This window comes from Larus michahellis, chromosome Z (assembly GCF_964199755.1).
Source record: "Larus michahellis chromosome Z, bLarMic1.1, whole genome shotgun sequence".
Taxonomy (NCBI): Eukaryota; Metazoa; Chordata; class Aves; order Charadriiformes; family Laridae; genus Larus; species Larus michahellis.
Window position 1 is genome coordinate 12,416,852 of NC_133930.1, and position 21,429 is coordinate 12,438,280.

A 21,429-nucleotide genomic window follows, 5' to 3' on the forward strand; every position below is an offset into this window, starting at 1 on the left:
AAACATCAACAAAATAACTGAAAAATTACAAAAATAGCAAGTGGAGAGCATTTCCTTTTCTTTCATTTGTTCTTACTTGCTTATTCAACGAGCCACATCTTTTTAAATAAGAGTAATGAACGAAATGTTACATTAAACAAACATGTTCCATCCTCTTAAGGAAAAATCTGTAACCATTCACTAGTGTGCATAATTGTTTCTGGTCTCATATCTATGGAAATAACCATAATTACCTGTAGATGCATCCTGCCTCCTACACAGCAGATACTTTTAGAATGCAATATTACTGTAACTGACATAAAATACAATTTTGCTTAGGAGGAAATAAATCTACAATTTTGGAAAACAGGATTCTCTTTGCCCTGTGTGAATGTAAAAATTATGCAGTCTGCATTATCACAAATTATTGCTACCGTTATCTCAAACAACTTTAAATGTTATCTAAAGCATTTGAACATGTGCTTTGCCTCGCAGGAGGGAAGTATGTTCTTAATAACCCAGTACTATGTTGTTTATGAGATAATGTTGCCCCCTAGTGCCTGCAGCCAGCAGATATTCTGCATCTGCCAACGGGCAGGACGCAGGGAGTTTATGGTAGAAAGGATTCTGAAGTAATTACACATATTATATCCATGGGAGCAACTCCAGAAAGGCTGATCCATTCATTTACAGAGTGCTTCCTATTTCTTTTAAGCTGTATTACAGAGCTGTACTATAAAACTCAGTGAAAGCATAAACCAATAAAAACTGGTGCAGAAAAAAACCCCAACGAGTAGTGATTAGGGCCAACAGATCAAAAATGGGTAGCAGCTCCACATCCAGGTTTTGGGGTGATCTGAGCTAAGTGTCTGGTATTGGAAGTCCTGTCATCAAATCTCAGTACTAAGCTGTAGCCACTGCCCACCCCCTTCCAGGGACACTGCAGCTAGTACAGGACTGAAGCAGGTCATATCTTGCTCCCGAAGCAGCGGCATACAGACAGATACTAAAGGGTTTTATGTCTTGATGCTACAAAAAAAATTGAGAGATCTGTTTGTAACACCCCAAGTGCAGCCTTCATACTGAAATGCTGTCTTGTTCTCAAGTAGGAACTTACCATTCCACTGATACACTTCCACTTAAACCATTTATCTCGTTTCCTATGGGATGGCTGCCTTAGATTTGGCCTAGCTCCATTTACTGTAACATCAAAATAATTTTTTTCTATGTTTTTAGTAGAAACAGTATGAAATCTGCTATTACAAAGAGCAAGTTCAGTTGCTAAGCATTAACAAACTGCAGGGCTTGGCATTTTCTTTGAGGTTGGGGTGGTTTTTCTCTTTTTTAGTTGTTTGCTTTCTTGCACTGACTACTGTTACTAGTTAAAAGGAGTTTATCCTGGATTGGAAGAATATGTGGAATCACTAACTTTAGCAGAAATTGGATTAGGCCCTAAACATCCTTCTAAGTTTCTGCCTAGTTATGATACTTAAAACTGAAAAAAAAAAACCAACCCAAACTCTGTTTAGGCTCCAAAGAGAACAAATAAAATTTAAAGGTAATTTCATTTGCTCTCTTCAATCACATAAGGCACAGACGCTTTTAATCTAAAACACATGGACATTTTTCCCTTCAGTCTGCTCTGCAAGGGAATCCTTCCAACTGTTCTTGGACAAAGATCATACCTGTTCCTATTTCCATGGAAACATCCTTTCCAGACCCCACACATTTTCTGCCAGTAGCTGATATCTCAAGTCTGGAGGAACTGTTTGCTTTGTCTTTTTCCTTCTGGATGACAATGACAGCGTATATGTATAGTCTTGCCTGATGAAGAGCATTCAGGACATCCCCATGGAGTGAGCTTGCAAGAGACTTGCCATTGATAGATAGAACAAGGTCTCCTCGATGAATAGTCCCTTCTTGAGATGCCACTCCCTTTGAAAACACTCTGTGGACCTATAAGGAAGATTTTTACTTAAAGACACATTAACCTCATGACCATACATAGTGCTTTATAGGTCAAGGTGAACACAGAGTCCCTACCAAAGTTTGCAATTATTGCCCACTGCCTGGATATCAAGCAAGCAACATTTACTCCAATGAACACCCTCAAATATGAAGGCCTGAGTGACTGGACAAAAACTGCAGTCAGGGGAAAAGCAGAGGAAAAGATGCTGTTACTGCATGGTCATTTCTAAGCCAAAGACAACCAAAACCAGCTACGGAATGTAATGTCACAAATCACTTATGCTTTCACTGAACTCCTCAAAGGTCTTTAATTAACATACTTCCAAGTGACACACAGGTTAAATCCACATCCATGCTACAGCAAACATCAAGAACAGGACTGTAGTGTGTGACACCCACTCGGCAAATTCTCACTGTCTGGGACATGCATCCTGTGCTATTTTCAAACGCACACTTTTAAGCAGTGCACAGCATCTCTGCAAAGAAAGGCTCTTACTGCAGCTGTACAAGTATCTAATGGTCCATCTCCACTTGGTTGATCAAATACCATGCAAATAGATGCAAAGGGACGATTTAGTGGCTTGAAATGCATTTTTTTCTAGAGAAAAAAAATACTCTATTGAGAGTGGATTAAACTTTGAGTAAACTCCAGCAACTGCAGCTGAGCCTTAGACGTGTGCAATTTACAGACAGGAACTGACTAAAAGAGTTGAGATCCAATGTTTAAAGACTTGCTTATCAGGCACTGTAATTTTAGCTGCCAGAATATGGTTTCCCATGCACACAGTTCTAGGTTTGCTGAGCAAAGGTTCAAGGGAGCAAATCTGTGGACACAATTGTGCATGGCATTTTCTCAGGAATTTCTCCTAATACCCAGACCAACAAGAATGAATCAAGAATCCTTTTGGCTCCTGTTCCTTCTCTTTGCAGGGCCATGCTGAGATGGGCACCTGCCACAACCCTACAGAACCAAGGAAATAAATTTCCAGCCAGTCTAAGCAGGTGTTCAGAGTTGGAATAACAGCCTCAATGACAGACATAAACAAACAAATGCAAGAGGTAAGTGGAATACAGGGGCCATGTCCAAAACATCTACTGCCTTCCCTCGTGTGCTCAGCTCCTCAGTACCTTGAAGCTTACTAGGCATTTCTAGTTCTGCACCCCAGTGTGGGCAGAACAGCCCATCTAAGCACCTAACGGCAATCCTAAATCCAGCTGGGACCCAGAATCCCAGTAGGTCAAGTACATTAAAATGTTCCCCACCTGAGAAGCATGCTTTACACACACTGAACAAAGAGGGTCTGGAAAGAACAGGAGCTGACGCTCTTTTGATCTCATGGCTAATGGCATTCAGAAGACAGACTTCATCAGCTACTCAGCCTGAGAGAGCTCAAGACCATATTTTTAGGTAGCGTCCCTTGTCTCTATGTGAGGAGCTCTCTAGGGTGGGACACTGCTAAGCCTTGCCCTTGCTCACAGCTGACACTGTGAGTGTTTGGGCCAGACACAGGGAACACAACCTTTGTAGTGACAGAAGTGGAGTCCATTCCCTACACTGTGACCATGTCCTAGCTCAACGACTGCTTAATGTAAAATATATTTTCTTACATTCGTCTTGTCTAAGAGCAAAAACCAGAAGATTCCTGCGAGGGCTGCTGCAGGCCTCAAAGACTGAGGACATACCCTACTTCTAATCTCAGCACTTAATGGCTCTCTCTCTCTTTCAGGGTAGAATTTAAATGTGTACCTTGTGCAAAGACATTGTGACATGGAACACTGGTTATCTTGGATTTTTCTGCCACAGGCATCTTTTTTTGAACACTGTTTTGATTGTTTGGTATTGCTTTTTACATACCAGTATCAATTAATGGCACACAATATCCTTAGTTCAGAATGCTGTACAGGGCTTTTTTAAAAAACAACGCAAAAAAAACCAACCCTCATTTACTGACAACCAACAGGTCTTAATAACACCAAAACAAACTTGTGAAGTGAAATCCAGAATGTTTGCTGAGGTCTGAAACAGTTCTCAGGATTTCCAAAAACCTTCAAACACTTTGCTGCATAGCAAGGGCCACTTTCACGGGTTGGAAGCAAAAACCTCCCCTAAAAGGCTTCATGCGCTGCAGCTGCATGCAGATTTTTATTTACATGCACAGGATTTAGATCTAGCTGATCTCATCTAGTAACAGACTTTTGAAGACTGAAAACATAATTGGCATCCATTTCCAATAATAAAAATTACACTTCCCAGATTTCAGTAGCAGATGGCATGCAGCCGCCTTTGAGAGACACTGTTTTATGACTGTGAATGACTTGCAGTGAGTCTTGATAAACGAGCACTTGATCTAATCACCAGCCTGCTTTAAAGTGAGCTTTGCAAAAAAATGACTTGAAGCCATCACTTACTGTGACTGATTTCTGTTCCAGATCTGTTCCTCCAGCCACACTAAATCCCAGGCCAGCTCCTTCTTCTTTGTGCAAGACTACGAAGTATGTGTCTTCTTTGCTCTAGCAGAAAAATGGAGATGGATGGGAAGGGGAAGGAGAAGAAAAACAAAACCAAAGATCAAGACCAAGTTCCTGCACAAACAACAAATTAACAGTACCCTCAGATTATGGCAGGTGAAAAAAGCAACTCAAGGAATTAAAACTGAGACATTAAATGCATTTCTGTGCATGCTACAGATGAGTAGAAGCCATATAGGAGAGCTCAGGTGACAGCAAAGGTTTCTTCAGTCAGTCCAAGGCTAGAAAGCAAAGTCAAAATTAGGATAGTGGAAGGGTATTAAACCTTGGACAGCCTAATTTTCACAGGCTGTAATCAACTTTGCATTGCTCGACATTTTGCAGTCAAAACTCAATCGTTCACATACACCTTTCTGGACAAAGCACTGTACTTTCCAGGGAATTACTAACACTTTTGTTATCCCATTTTGCCTTCCGCTTGAAAGGCAGTTACAAAAATGTAATGCAGAGCAGTTTCATCAATCTCTTCCGAGCAGCGCTGGACAATCTTGCATGCAGCAGTGGCTACAAACTGAAGCTTGGGAAGGTTAGATGGGGCAGCAGGAAAACTGTTTCACTTGGGAGATGAAAGTAAGGAGCCTGTTACAGTGATCCAAATGGGACTAAATCTGTGCTGTTGTGGAAATGGGAGCATACAGCACAGGAAATGGACTGGCCCAGGTCTGCAACAGGGCTGAACTTGGCTCCAGGCACAGAACAAAGGTGTAAAGCTGGTTTCTTAGAAGTGATGGCCCACTGCCAAAATACGGAATTTGCTATGAGAGAGAAGTAGTCCCATCCAGCAAATCTGGTGCTGTCTTCCGAATGGTTCTGAGGACAAAACCAGACACCATTACAGAGACCACATTTTCTGGTGTAAGGGGAACTATAAGCAAGCATCTGGTGTAACAAGGGAATAGTAACTATCTATGGGGTACAGCATCAGAAGAGGCGAGTAGAAAGCAGGTCTCTCAGCCTTTCCCCAGGATCCCATCCAACACCAGTAATTTCCAGAAACTGACAACACTAAAATTAATGGCACATCATTAGAAACCAACCTCTTAATCTATTTAGCATTAAATGCCATATTTAGTTCACTAAACTCAGTATTTTAACTCAAGTGTTTTCCTCTTAATTTTGTTTCAAAAGGCACAGGGAGCCACAGATTATCATAATTTTTTTGGTGAAACAAGTCAAATTCTTGGCCTCACTGTGTTCTTTTTTTGACAAATTATGGCCCTGGAAGATTTTCTGCATTAGAAGTATCCTTGCAATGCACAGAGCCAATGTCAAAAACCGATGCCACCCTCCCCCACATCACTGATCCATCAGCACTTAAAGAGAGAGGAGTAGTCAGGGATGAACATCTTAGTCCACAGTCTTTTGTAGATGTTAAGACCCTTCTCATCTGTACCCAAGTGAGAACAGCTTTATGTTAGGCTGGACATAATAAAATCAGTTAAAATCTAGGCCAGCTCAAAGTACAGTGAGGGTAATGGAAACATACACATATCTTTGACCTTTAAGTACTATAGCAACCCTTTTTGTTTAAGAGCTCATGTTCTTTCCAACCCTTGCTACCACAACTTAATTTGCTTACATTGAGGAAAATAAAAATAAAATATCAGAGGTTCAGGTGTTAGAGGGTTTTGTGAGGACCACACGTCCTGGGTCAGTCTGAACTTTGACTTCCCATTGCAATTCTTCCCTCCCCAGCTCTCGATGCTGTCCTCAGCCAGCACATGTACCATGTGTACCATGGGGCACAAAGACCTGCCTATGAATCCTTATTGCTTTATTTGGCCACTCAGTGGACAGACAAGGCCTCCACTAATCACCTCTGTTTTGCCTGTTAGCCAAAGATCATTGGTCAAAAAGATTTAAACAATACAATGCCCATATATATTTTTTTTTATTTTAGCAACACTTATTAGATGCTAGCAGTAAATTTCAGCATTGTTCAGAGCAAAAGATGATGACAAACTCTTCCCAGGGAAGCTCTCAGTCCATCTCATCTTTCAGCAATTGCGTAACTATGAAGAACTGTCCTATTGTACATTTAAATCCAGCATTTGACTAGCATAAAATTTTCCAGCGTACGTGCCATACTGCACTTAAATATGGATAAGAAACTATGCAGACAAGGAGTGCACTCCAAAAAGCATTCAGCTTTATAAATATTTGAGTTCTCAGACTTTGAAAAGTGGCATAAATATACAATCTCTCCAAAAATACTTGAAAGAATAAAAATACTTTAAAGAACACTTAACTACCTACCTTCGGCCAGAAGTACAATCCAATCCTAATTTTATCAGTAGATCTACCAAACCCTCTTGGCTCATCAAGCTCTCAGGACTTGCAAGCTTTAGCTACACTGTCCCTGGAAGCAGGTAAAGCTGGGTATTTTGGGGAGGTCCTGTTCCCCCCAGCCTGTTCTACATTTGAAATAGCAATCTTTGTGAGTAAGATTCAGGAACGCTCTAAATGCAGCTCAGCCAGCAGTTATGCAGACCAGATGGCAGTTTCTCCTCCAGTGCTATCATTATTTTATCAACTTCTGTTCTGATTTAAAAAGGATGTGGATGTATCCCAAAAACACAAACACAAACACTGCAAATGGGAAAGTAATGTTCTGGCAATCATTTCACTTTGGAGGCCTTCTTTAAACACCTAGATAATGAAGCAGGTTAGCTAAATGCAATAACCACTTTCCACAGAAGAGAGCAAAAAGGGCACAGCAGTCTCTTACAAACTCTCCAGCAGGCGCTTTCTCGTGTTACAGTCTGCCAGTTCAGCCTTAAACGGAATAAATTCAATTTGCATGACTGCAGCTTCTAGCAAAAGGCGGGTGCTTCCAGGCACAGGGAGGAGCAGAGCTTCCCCTGCACGGTGGGGAAAGTGAGACTGACTCAGATGGTTGGTGGAAAGTTAAATTCTGATGTGCAGTTATTGGCAAACCCAGAAGTTTCTCAGCTGTAACAATGACTCAAATGGAGGCATACTTCTCCACTTAAAATAGGTCTATTTATTGTGGCTCAAAACCGCTTTTGCACTTGACAAACAATACCCTTTATTATACAAAAGCCATTCAAATTTATTATGGGTTTATAGCAGGCATTCAAAAACCAGCATTAGTAAAAACGACCATCAACTGTAACCTACCACAGGACTACTGGAGGAGCTCTGACATTGTTTGGAAGAGATTTTATCTGCCATTAAGAAAACCCTTAAAAATACCGCCAGTAATTTAGTTTTTATCTTATGTTTTTTACCTTTACTTGTGCTTTGACTTCTTGGAGCATAGCAGCAACATCACATTTTGGTACTACTGCTGACAAAACAGACTGCAGTTTTTGCTGGTCCAGGCTTGAGACAAGCAGCTGATCCAAGCTAAAATGCACAAAAATATAAAAGAGCTTTATTTCTAAACTGTGTAGAGATACGTTTTGGGTACACAATGTAGGTTGCATTAGGGTAAATGAGGAAGGGCCAGCTCATCAGAAATCTTCAAAGCAGGTAAGAAACAGTGTATGCTGGGAGAATGGGAAGGGGCAGAGAAGGCAATTTACGAATAACCCTCAAGATCAGTCCCCGTTCTGTTCCCCTCCTCCTTTCCCAATGGTTTTAGCAACAGACATGAACAAAAACAAGGAGACAGCTACATCTGAGGACTACTTCTGGCAGGACAACAAGCTCGTTTGTCAGTGCAGGCTGGGCTGGCAGCAAGCCCTGCACAGCCTCCCCTCCACGGCGGCTCCTGGGCAGTAACATGGCCAAAAACTGGACCAAAAAACAGCTAGAGGGGACACAGAAAAGGAGCCTGGCCCTGCCAGAATAAAGCGTTTCAACCTGTACTGAAGCACGGCTGCCCCCAGACAGCACAAGAGCGTGAAGGACAGCACCCCAAATCGAGAGGGGAATGAGGGCTGGGGCCAAAGCTGAAACGGGCTTTGGGGTGGACCTGGGGCAATGGAGAGGCTTGTGGGGGTCAAAATGAAATGGCGGTATCAAAGCCAACACCAACCTGATGGACCAGCTGTTTCCTGAGCGCTCCCCATCCGGAGAGCTGCCATGGGGTGCGTCGTCATCTGAGGCAGACCCCGGTGTCCCCGAGCCGCTGTCCCGAGGGCTGCCGGCAGCCATCCCCACGGCGCCCGCCTCAGCGAGGCCGCAGCGGGATGGCGGGGCTGCGTCACTCCGGGATGACATGCCGAGGGCTCTGCGGGGTGTGATCTCCAGCTCCGTCTTGAAGCAGGCGGGCTGCGGCGGCCCCGAGAAGCCCTCTCCGCACAGCTTGTCCAGGTCGGGCATGCTGAGGGCCCTCAGCTCCCGCAGCCGGGAGCGGGAGAGCGGTGGCCGCCCCAGGCCCCGGCTGCGGCGTGCCTGTGAGGCTGAGGGGGGAAACGCAGCCGGGTCTGCCCCAGCGCCGCCATCCTCGCTCCTCTGGGGCTTTCCTTCCCCCTTGCCACCCTCTGCCATACGCGTGGGCTCTGCACTGGCCAGAGACTTGGCCATGGCGTTGGCTGGGCTCGGGCTGCTGCCGTAGGAGCTCAAGCTGCGCCGCAAGGCCCGTGGGGTCTCAGCAGGGCTGGCGGCAGCAGCCGTCATCCCACCGCATGACCTCCTGGCAAGGGGGGACCTCGCGGCCGAGTGTATATCGATGGCCTTCACAATAGGCCGGTCGAAATTTGCCAGGTTTTCAAAGGATTTGATCCTCTGCTTGACGGAGAAGGATGAGGTAGGTTCATGTGGCCAGTTCAGCTCGTAGTAGTAGTAATTCCTCCTGAAGCTCCTCAGCTTATCAGCAGCGGGGCAGCTAGTGTCGCTGGCTGAGGGAGACGTGTCATGGACCCTCTGGGCACTTTTGGAGGTGTACACCTGCTCCTTCCCGCTTTGGCCATTCAGCAAGTTGAGATGGACCATCTTTAACATCCCCGTTGCCGCCTGGGGGTATTTCTCCTCTGCAGCATGGCCCTGGGGGCTTTGCATGGGATGAACCTCTATAACATGGCAGTCCTCCCTCAAGTGACCCGATAACTGGGCTGGCATCGAGTAAGTCCTTGTCACAGGTTTTGACAAGCCGTAAAGATTTCTGTCTCCGGTGGCATCTGCTTTGGAGAAATACTGCATGGTGCCCATTCCCTCAGTCAGCCGAGGCACTTCTGCATTCGCCTCTTCTGTTTTCTCCAGCAATGGCAGCTGCAAAAACGATGCTGGTGAGGAAGAGGCAGAGGAGGATGAGGAAGAGGATGATGAGGAGGAAAGCTTCACCTCAATGAAAGTGCGCTGGATCTCCTGCCCTTCCAGCTGCTCCTGTTGAACTGAGTGGGACCTCAATGAAGAAGAGCTTCCAGCAGATGGCCCTACGTTTTGCAGATCTAATTGCCTAAGGTCATCTGCACTATAGTTGCTCTTGATTGTGTTCAGGCCTGTTCCAGGGTTCTCAGACCTCCCTTTCACGTATTCAACTTTTGGTATCCCATGAGGAGATGAAGTGACTTTGGAGTGACCATCTCTGGCTCTGAAATCATCCACCTTAACACCCTTACCCTGACACACCGCAGGCTGCATGGAAACTTGCTTTTCTTTTGGCTTTCCCCATGCCTGCTGCAGGTCTGTTAGCTCTCCACAGCCACATTTCATTTCACTGCTCGCTATTGAGCTGCCAGTGCCATTCAGGAGAGGTGGATGTGAATCTTCAGAAATGACCAGAGATGGTTTATTCTCTAGCTCTGATTTCAGAGTCCTTGAGGCTGCTGAAATGCTCTTGCCAGGATCTGGGTTTGTAGGTGAATTACGGGAAAACGGTGCTTTCTTCGCCAGGAGTTTGGGAGACTGCTGTGGAGAAACAGAATTCCTTTTCTGATCAGCCCCACTGACTTTGGTAGGATTAATGCCAGAAGAATCTGAATTTGTCTTTGCTTTGCTTTTGATGGTGAACCCTTTTAGCTTTGGTCCTGCTTTGGCCTTCTGGTTATTTAAAAGAGTGTCCATTATACTTTTTTGTGCCATTCCCTTAGACTCCTGACTGGATTTTTTCTGTGAGGATGGGCTGTGCGGTACTGCAGCTCCTTTGCAGTGATTTGTGCCTGAGCTTTGGACTTTTCCATTTGAAGTCCTTCCTGAAGTCACAGAGTTAATTTTCTCATTTTTCCCTGGCAAGTCATAAGTTGTGTTAGCCTTTGGATCTTTAGATCTAGTGGGAAAGGGAGACCTGAGTGATATTGCTTTTGATGATGATGCATTCACGTGACTGCTCTCTGTTTTAGACAAGCTGGACAAACTGTTGGTTTCCTTCTTCACTAAGCAATAACTAACAGCATGATCACAGTCATCAACCACTGTTTCGCTTCCAGATTTGGATCTCTGCTCATCACAATGCCCTTCCTTCTCAAGCAAGTTGTTCTCCAAGCCATTGACATTTCTAGCAGAGCAAAAGCTTATTTTTTTGCAGTGCAGAGACCCTTCCTCTTCAATGGATTCACAGCATTTCATATGTCCATTACTGTTCCCCAAACCCATCTGTTCTTCAGTACTTAAGGCACCATTGTTACAGAAAGAGTAAACTTCAGGGACACTGACCGAATTCTTTAGGACGTCTTTTTCTCTCAGGAAAACTGTGGAAGGAGAACACAAGGATGCAGAGGACACATCTGAACACTGTGAAGGACAGGAAGTGGGACCACTGTGATCTTCCAAGCCCAGTTTGTTGATGCATGTCTCCAGTGACCCACACATTGCACAGCCCTCAGTTTGCAAAACTTTGCCATCGTAAGGGTGCAGCGGGGACAGAGAGGATGAGCTTGTTGCAGATGTGAGATGCTGCTCCTGTGCGGACTTTTGCGGCTCATCGTTCATGCAACAAATTTCAATTTGCTCCTCATCCGACTCCATTACAGTACAGACTGCAGGGGTGTTAGCAGCAGCACACGGCCCAAGCAACACCTCATTAGCATTATCAAAGGTTTCCGTGACAGACTCTGCGTCTGAGTGAGAATCCTCCGCAGCTCCATACATAGACTTTGGAAATGAGTCGCTTCTCTTACCTTCCGGAGAGTTTGCTGCAGGCGACTCATCCTCATTTAAACTGCTAAAATTCCTAGAATAGTTATTTAAAGAGTTTTTATTCACAGTAAAAAGTTTGCCTGTGTTAATGGAGTCCAACACAGACAGCCCCAAAACCCCTTGTGCATTAGCTCCACAATTCACAGTTTTTTCCAGCAGCTCCTCCTTGGCTGGCTGTGGCTCAGGACCGGGACAGCCTTCATCAGTTCCACAGCAGCACATGGTGGTGTACTCTTCTCGGAGGGGGCTTTCCGCTCGCGACGGGGTGCGCGAAGCCCTGCTCTCGGGAGCGCCCATTTGGCTGAGCAAGTCATCGATGTCAGTGATGGGGATGGCAGCGCAGTCCTCGGGGCGGCTGCCTTTTGCCGTCCCTCTTTGCGTGTCTTTGCTCGTGGCATCAGGTGGCAGTGTTGGTCTCTCCACCGCACAGCTGCCAGCGGCATTTTGCAAACCTGCTCCTTCTCGCTTCCCAGCACTCGGTTCTTCCCCAGTTGTGAGGATGCTGTTGACATCGGCCTGATTTTGACTGTCTACCCCTGGAGACAGGATGAGGTTTGTAAATCTGCTGACAGCTGCATTATGATAAAAATAAATAAATAGAAGAAAAGAAGCAAAACCCTGTCAGATATAGGAAGTGATATACAAAACACCATGTTTTATTACAAAAATAGACACCCATGTAGTCAGACTACATGTTTTCCTTTTGCTCTGCACTCCTCCTCTTCTGTAATGATGTTTACAACAACTCAAATTAATCATAACCCTGCGCATTTGAGTAGCACACAGGAGGGAGCAATCCACTTATCCAAGGTAAGTAGTCATGATCTGTTTAATTCTCATCTTTGAAATTTTCAGCAGTCAAGCAGACAACTACCTACGCGTCAGTGTGCAGTAAGTCAGGCTGATTAGTACAGCTTCTCATTACTTGTTTGATCGAAGATGTCTCCAATAGATTGCAGAGAGTACACAAAGCCCTGGCATAGCGAGCAAAGGTGAACAGATAACACAGTGACGAGCTGTGCATAAACAACTTGACTCTGATCCTCTCGGCACTTCTGCAGGTGTTTAATGTGACACGCATGGCTGATGTTATACACGCATTAAGCATATGGGCTTTACAGGATTTCTGGCACAGACCTTTCCTTGCTTCTGATACATGTTTAACCCACTCTTGGGCAACACACTGAGCTCCCTGTCACGGCTGCACTGCAAAACATTCCAGCTCACCCATTTCTCCAGCTCTTCAATTTTCAGCACTTCATCCTAGGCATCTGCTTGCACCTTTCTACACTGCTTCTGGGACATGCATTCCCATTCAAGCTGCCTTCCAGAGGCGTTATTACCCGGTGAGGCCCAGAAAGTGCATGGAGAAGGAGGGGTGTATTCACAGAGTCATCGTCCTTTCCTGCTCATTCAAACGTGCCAGCACATCTTTCTAATCTTCGCACAAATCTGTGGGATTATCCACATCACTTAGGTACCCATGTTAAGAAATGCAGGTTCCTCCTGGGGTCAACAAAGGGGAAGATACCTCAGGAGAGTAATCTGACGCAGCCAGGTTAAGTTTTGAAGTGCTGCCCTGCTTCAGTGTGCTGAGTCACACACTGAAGAGACCCTCTTCTCTGCCAGCAGGGCAGGCCGGGGAGGGGGAAAGCAGAAGACTTGCCTGATAAAGGAGTGCCAATGTGCCCCTACCGCAGTGCTATTAGTTTGCAAAAGCCACAGAGACCTAAGGAAACAAGAACGGGACTCTCTGCCAAGCCAGGAACTACTTAAAGAACAAATGGAACTGAAGCATCTGGAAGCACTTTAGGCTCCCAGGTATTAATAGGTACATGAAGAAGATCATAACCTAAAACGAAGCAAAATATTATGTTCTTCCTGAATTTGAAAAGTATGCTTTTCTTTTTCAAACACTCATTTCCACACCACCTAATTTGTACAGTCTGTGGGGAAGCATATATTGCTGTAACAGCATAAATCAGCCCTGAGCAGAGGCTAAGGAGGTATCAAATATTTCAATTCAAACCAGAAAACTTTTTATAAGAAACATGCAAATAAACACTTCGATAAGATTCTAGTTTTCTTGGGTTTTCTGTTTCATCTGTCTATACATTAGAGAATTCTGACACACGAAAGGGAAAGAGAGAAAGAGAGAAAGAAAGAGAGAAAGAAAGAGAAAGAGAGAAGGAAGGAAGGAAGGAAGGAAGGAAGGAAGGAAGGAAGGAAGGAAGGAAGGAAGGAAGGAAGGAAGGAAGGAAGGAAGGAAGGAAGGAAGGAAGGAAGGAGGGGAGGGAGGGAGGAAGGGAGGAAGGAAGGGAGGAAGGAAGGGAGGAAGGGAGGGAGGGAGGGAGGAAGGGAGGAAGGAAGGAAGGGAGGAAGGAAGGGAGGAAGGGAGGAAGGGAGGAAGGGAGGAAGGAAGGAAGGAAGGAAGGAAGGAAGGAAGGAAGGAAGGAAGGAAGGAAGGAAGGAAGGAAGGAAGGAAGGAAGGAAGGAAGGAAGGAAGGAAGGAAGGAAGGAAGGAAGGGAGGGAGGGAGGGAGGGAGGAAGGGAGGGAGGAAGGGAGGAAGGAAGGAGGGGAGGAAGGAGGGGAGGAGGGGAGGAAGGAGGGGAGGAGGGGAGGAAGGAGGGGAGGAAGGAGGGGAGGAGGGGAGGGAGGAAGGAAAAAGGCTTTTATTAACTTATTGTCCATTTATAAAAACATTACTTAAACTTCAGATTTAAGAGAGACAGATGTTATTAGAAAGGGTTAACATAGGCAGAGCAGTAAAACGAGCTGTCAGGACAAGGTCACTGATGAGTTAGCTCCAGGTCTGCATGAAATGACTCAGACCGCTGCAAATGCTGGCAGGAGGGACATATGATAAGTGGGCGCTTTGAATGCTTCACACAGGAGCAGGTTTGCTCCCCTCATCGTGGTGACAGGGCGGACCCCAAAGCCCGGTTTGGTGATGAAGTGCTTTGCCTGGCTCACCAATGCAGACACAACGTACCCCCTGTTTTTGCTCTGAATCGATGTCGGAAGCTGGAGCAGCAGAAGGTCAGACCCAGCTGATCTAAGGGAATTTTCTTCACTGGTACTTAGAATAAATGGGACAAAAGCAAAACTACTCTCTCACCTGATGCTGCTTTCTGGATCTCCAGGGTTACGGATGTGGGAAGACACTGCATAAGCAAGCAGATTTCCTCGTACGTCATCTTACTGACTGGGATACTGTTGATGGTGGTAATCTCATCTCCTACAGCCATCTTGCCCATTGATCCCTGATGCAATGACAGATTCAAGGAAATTATAAATACACCTCAGAAGCCCTGCCACAAGGGCAAAGATTGCAGGGAGCAACATTCCCTATTTCACATCACTGCAAAGCACAGGTATCACTGCTGTCAGTTTGCCAACACGTAAATAAAGAGCAGACTGTGCTTTTGCCAGGAGAGGAATTAATGATCATTCTGAAACAGGAAGGTCAAAAGAGCTGCTGGGTTCTCTGAGAGATCAGTATCAGGATGGAGGACATAGCATTCTTCATTCAAATGAATAGAGATGGGTCAGTCCTAGTTTCTTCAGGACTGGAACATTGTCTATCATTTTTGCATTTCATGTACGGATTATATTGCTGGTCACAACCTCCCATCGGGCCAACTGGACTCTCCTAAACAACTAAATTCCACAGGGACAGAGCTCTTAAGGTAAAAGCCTAAGTATGTTTCTAAACACTGCACAGTAAGTCAGAGAAAAAGGCAGGAACGGAACGCAAATCCCCAGCTCTCACAGCCCAATTCAAACTGCTACGACATATCCTCTCACCCTGTTGGCCGCTAACTAGATCAAAAATGCTACATCCAGCTTTGTACACCAGAGTATCCTCCTTCCTCTTTCTGCACTTTTGCATCTAGGTCAGCAATTCCACATCCAGCATGAAGCAAGTACCCACACTAATGTGTGCACATATGAGGTGCAGAAGAGCAGTATGTTACTGGTACTTCCATGGCGCTTGGCAAACCTGGCCAGCACCTAAGGTCTCGTGGTACCAGATTTGTATAACGCAGGAATATGTGCATAAAAAAATAATAGGATTTACTTATTTTGTCTTTGCCTCTGGTAAAAAGAAAGGAAACAAAAAATAGTATTCTCTCAAAACTGACTGCGAGTGGGGATGAGTCCACCTCAGTAGATCTGCCTCTTGACTTTCTTGGTTTTGAATCAGCCAAGGCTGCACTTCTGAACCAGAAACATTTCATTTAACAGCAGCTTCAGAACAATATGGGACGAGACATTTTGCCCATCAGACACTAACATCTCCCTTACACTTACTCTCAACAGATCACCTGCTTAATAATAATCATCCCTGCAAAGTGAAAGCAAATCACAACAATTAAACATTAAAAAATTACCATTTCTGCTGGTCCACCTGGCCGCAGCCCTGTGACAACAACCTTTAAGGGCATGGCCTGGATTTCCAAATCCAGGCCGAATGACTCGTGCTCATTGCGAACCAGAGTGACTACTTCACCCTGTCCCTGCCCGGCCCCGTCCGGTGCTTCACACTTCTTGCTGTGAGGGAGCATCCTCGCAACAGGCTTGTTGTAAGAGCCATGCTCCTCCATCCTGTGCCTCTGAAGGCTTCGGCACTCAGTGCTCATCATGCTTTTCACTCTTGTGACTGCTCTGTGCTCAAGTTTTGGAGATCTCTTAGATTCAAGTTGTGCTTCACGGAGCTCCTTCAAACTCAGGCTACCAAGACGAACTTCAGGCATACTTGAGTAATCGAACGCTATGATGGGGAAGAAAGGAGAGTCAATTTGCTCCAGCGTGCTGTCTGCAGACTCCACGGAGTTGCTGAAGACAGGGGAAGATGTCTCTGTGCCACTATATCTAGGTGACTCGCTGTCCTGGCTTTCATCATCGATTTCTGCAGATGAGGTTCTAATGACAATGCCAGCGTCCTCCTGGCTCTTGGCCCTCTGGCTTCTTTGCAAGTGGGAACTTTCGTCATCATCACTAACATCACCATCATAGAAAACAACCCTCCTCTGTCGATGAAAGGGGCTGCGGGCAGATTTGGGGCTGTCACTGAGGATGCCAGGTCGGACAGACTCCACGTGCTTGTTGTGCAGGCCAGACGATCTCCCACTAGTTGGAGAAGCCAGACCATTTGCTTTTGCCACTCCTGCTTCTCTAGCAGCTAGGAAAAAAGAAAAAAAGTTATACTTTAATCGCATTTATAGATGACTTTTAATACCATTTATCTGACTGCAGCAGAGTTCACGTGGCTCTGTTTGCAGGGGAAGCTTAACCTCTCCTCACAAAGCAAAAGCGGGTTTTTCATGTCCTCCCTCTAACTACAGTAAACAGCAGGCAGGACAGCAGATAGCTCTACAAATTACGGGTAATTCCTGAAATCAGCTCATGGCACATCTGGTTCTATTTTCAGTTTATTTCTGAAGTATGACTATGACCCAAAGAAGAAAGGGATGCAAATTCACATGTGTATTTTACTTTAAACAACAGAGTTTCTTTCATATTTTGCTTAAATCTATGCTCAGGACTGTCTGCATCAATTTACCGAGAGTGAAAAATGCTTTCCTGAACAAAGACATAGTAATACGACAATGAGTTTCAAACTAAAGACCAGTAAACCCTAGAAACCTTTCCACAGAACTGCATTTTTGTTTTTTGGTTTGCTTTCTTTTGTGGGTATTTTAAAATGTAAAAATGCTTTTAAGCATTAAATAATGAATTTCCAGAGGAAAATATGCTGTAGACAAAGACATTACTTGAGAAGCATAGGAAAGAAAGAAAAAATGTAATATCCTTTGAATTTGAGATCAGGTGCATGTCAGAAAGGAAATCTAAGATTCTTTCAATCAACTACTATGGGGAGAAAGGCACATATGCAAAATACGATGTCAAATTGAACATTTGATTCTTTCTACACTGCTATATGTGACATTTTGAAATTGTGTATTTGAGATAGCTATGAACATTTTCACTTAAATGTAATCAACCAGATGATGATCATACATTTGAAAAAAATCCACCAACCTGCAGTGCTGTCAATCTAGTTTCGGCCAAACCAATGCAATAAAGTCAATTTCACTTAATCAGAGCAGCAATTTGGGCAAAATACCATGGAAATGGGCATTTATGTGCATTGTTGTAAACCTCTTCCATTTTCCAGAATTTCATATAATCAGCACCGGCTTGCACTATGCTGCCCGGCGTCTCTTACCAGCACAGGAATCACCATAGCTCTCCTGTAAAGCAAACCAGCGCTCAGCGATTCTCCCCTCATTAGCCAAATGACCAGACACATTTCCGTCACTTACTCAGGTTGCCAGGAAGAAGAGAGCCATCATCCAGCAAACTGCTTCTGTTCTTCTGACGGAGCTGCTCTTCATCACAGGAACCGGTTACAGCATCAGCAAACAGGAGCTGGCTTGTGCCGTCATGCGAGAAGTACTGGGAAAGCTCTGCCTCGGAGCTGACGGATCCCTGCTGAAAAGAAGTGAGCCTTGTGACCGGCCGTCATCGATGATTAAACCCCTGTCTGCATGCAAGCACCACAAACTCCACTCACACTGCCGGAGCAATAAAGGATGTTTAAAGCCAACTTTTAAAACAGAAGACTTGTCAGTATATTGAAAAACAATCTGTCAAACTGGGATGGCTGAAATGCTGCATATCAGTACATTTTTAGCCCGTATAATAAATATAAAAGGATTCCAAATCCCACTCCTTTGCAGATGTGGTTCAATGCAGAAACAAGGGATGAAACCATTCACTCGTGTAATTCCCTTTATACACCTTCTGTACTGAGAGAAGGGAAGGGTTTGTACCGCTGGACACAGTTTGTATGGCTTCTTTGGCTTTCCCAGGAAAAACAGAGACTTTTTCACTGCAAAAGCTACATAGAGAGACCGAGCGCTCAGCCTTCTGCCCACAGGCTCAGGTCTCTCCTGCTAACTTCATCCCTGTGTCCCACAGAGCAAGGGTGCCTTCGAGGTGGCAGGTGGTGGGAGTCCGCAGCTTTCTCTGCCATGCTCTGCGCATCGCTCCCAAAGGCTACAGCCACACAGACAAAAAGGAACTTGCTGCTGTCACGATTTAAATATGTAACGTAAGAAACAACTCCTTTTATGGAGCCCATGTGACAGGGAAGGAACACAGAGGTTTAGTTTTGAACTCCCTGATCAAGTAAGAGCTTCAGTAGAAGTTGAATTTGAAGCAGATGCTGTTTTTATTGCATTTAATCTTTTTACCCGGCTTGCTGGCTCCAGGAAGCGTTTCATAGTCCAGCTGAGGGGAGATGAGGTCTCTCCTTGTTTGGCCTTCACATTAGGAGATGGGCTCTTTTGTACAGCTCCTGTTAAGCACAGCTTAGTTAGGTGCCAAAAATTAAAGTTGTGGTCCATATATCCAAACAAGCTGCTCGTTCACCTTCTGAGCTGGGAGCTGCATTTCATCTCACTTATTTATTATCTGACTTGCTTTCCTGAAGTGAGATTTATTTAACATTTCACAAGCTCTCCCTCAGATCAGGTGAAACATGATCACAGACACACGTTACGCCAGCAAGGCCCAGAACAGAGCTATGAACAAGAGATGAGCAGGAGATGGTCCTCCTCACCCCCTGAAGCATGCTGCTAAACTAGGTGCAACCTCAAAAGACAAATTAGCAGCCACTGGCAAGGTCTACTTCAGAAAAGGTCTTAGCTGACACTGATGTAAAGAGAATAATTACAAATCTAACATATCTGTCTAAAAATCACCTTACTAGCCACCCTGCCATTGCCAAGAGTTTGCTTTCATCTGCAAGATTTTACGAAGTGCTAAATCTGGAGTTCAAAAACATCAGACAAATGCCAGAACACATGTTTTGACGTGACCCCAAAGATTAAAACAGAGTTAAAACATATAGTCCAGTATGCAATACCTGGACTGTTTCAAATGGACACAACAATACTCTCTTTGTTTTTTTTTTCTTTTGGCCACCTACATGGATAAGGGTATATAGAAGGAGCTCATTCCTTCTGTCCTTTCCCAACCAGGCCATTGTGATTCCCATTCACCTTGAAGAGCAGATAGAGCAACCACCTCTTGGCAACCCTACCTTCAGATCATGGCAGCCCAGTGAAACCCACAGCAAGTAACATGAGCTATAGAGTTGATCCATCTGAACTGGATGTTTTTGCTAAAATTTCTGCAGTGGACACAGTGATTATACACCCTGAACTGCTCTGCTGTTTTGAAGGCCCTCAAAATATTGATGTTGGGGAACCCAAGAGCACGTCCTTAAACCTTCCTCCATCTGGAAAAGGACACATTTTAGCAGAGAACATGCTGCTACCTGTGACATGAGAGGAGCTGGCATCCTTGCTCTCTCGGTGGGTAGTACGAGCTATTGCTTCATCCATCTCCTGCTCAGAAACCTAAAGTCAAATGAAACACAGAGGTCAAAATGGGTAGATAAAGTGAAGATGAACATCCGACCACTTATCACTACAAGTACATGATTAATTTCAGATATGCTACTATTTTTAAAGATGCAGTAAAGAAGACCTAGTTGAGATCTCCTAAGACGTTCAGATTCCCTCCATGCCACTCTGCTGCAGAAACCATGAGGCAGAAGCCTGCTGACTTCATGAAGACCATATCCAAGGGCCACTTTACGCAAACAAATAAAACAGCCCCAGACTTAAAGAAATCAAATTAAGCCATTACACCACAATTTTAACTCAATTAAGTGCTGTACATTGATTTATTGAGAAAATATTACCTTAAAATGGACAAAGACTGCTTTGTACAAGCATATATCAGAAGATATTCTACACTTAACCTACCGGAAGAATACAGACTTCCCAAGATACTAGCTGTCTTTTTAATTTTAATTTCTTGCTTTTAAAAAGAAAACCTAAGTGAGTAATTGGTAATTAATGTTTCTCTGGTTAAAGAATAAATACTGGTTTACCATATTTGCTAATTTTGTCCTGAATTACTGCCATGCACTTAATTCTTATTACTGGAAAACTCCATATAATTTTATAACAGGAACAACTAGTCTGCAGGAGTATATATTTAAAAACAGAAAGCAAGTTAATTCTGTCGAAAATAATTTCTATACACATTGCTTTACATGAATTAAAATTCAACATAAATAGAGACTAGAAACTTGAATCTTTCTGAACCATGAAGATTTGAAAGATTCCTAAGCAAACTCAGCAGTTTAAACATAGTTTAAACGCCACATTCACTCAGAATAACAAGAAGAAAGAAAATTTTGTGGTATTTCTCTTGGAAGTACATGAAGACACCGAAGTGAACATATTCAGCAACAAAATGTACTATGGACCTTTTGTGTCATAAAACGAGACACTAAGTATAAAAATGTCCAAAACAACATGAGTCTTTGTAGAAATACATCTCCGTTTTCAGCCTGTGGCATGACCCTACAGCAAACCAAACGCCTCTGGGCTCCTGGGGCACAGGGAGTTCCTACAGGATACAGACCAAGCCCAGGGAGCACGCTCCAGGAGCTCTACACAAACCTTTGGGTACAAGATGTCCCAAGAGTAAAACTAGGTGTTGGGCAGACTGCAGTATTTGTTTAAAGCTAACCAAAAATCCCCACTTCTGCAAGCTCTGCCAATTTTGGGTTTTAGCATCCTCTACGCCTCAGGCGGATCAAACTGGAGAGGGACAAGCTAATTGCTAACTACAATCTGCAGACTGGGGTACTATTAAGAGCAAATAAAATAAATTAAAATAAAATACACCCCCCACACACTTCTGTAGATCCCCCAGTGCCATCAGAAAAAGGGTAAAAGTGACATAATGGTAAATATGGGTCCCCATATGGGCACTCTTCAGAGATCCAACTATGAGGGACTGTGGATTCAATACTGCCG

The 21,429-nt window shown here is 44.4% G+C and overlaps 1 protein-coding gene across 5 annotated transcripts in view; it reads right to left on the reverse strand.

The window, feature by feature from the left end:
- Positions 1-21,429, reverse strand: part of PDZD2 (PDZ domain containing 2) — a 214,755-nt gene that overhangs the window by 6,086 nt on the left and 187,240 nt on the right. For 4 of the 5 annotated variants that reach the window (XM_074569809.1, XM_074569807.1, XM_074569810.1 and 1 more), the window contains 9 exons: positions 19,872-19,953; positions 18,784-18,887; positions 17,851-18,019; positions 15,916-16,706; positions 14,640-14,784; positions 8,480-12,092; positions 7,728-7,845; positions 4,357-4,458; positions 1,665-1,935 (listed from right to left, as the gene is read on the reverse strand). In XM_074569809.1, coding sequence (XP_074425910.1) covers positions 1,665-1,935; positions 4,357-4,458; positions 7,728-7,845; positions 8,480-12,092; positions 14,640-14,784; positions 15,916-16,706; positions 17,851-18,019; positions 18,784-18,887; positions 19,872-19,953 — 5,395 coding nt within the window. The remainder of the gene's footprint in view (positions 1-1,664; positions 1,936-4,356; positions 4,459-7,727; positions 7,846-8,479; positions 12,093-14,639; positions 14,785-15,915; positions 16,707-17,850; positions 18,020-18,783; positions 18,888-19,871; positions 19,954-21,429) is intronic. The other variant, XM_074569808.1, reaches the window with a different exon arrangement.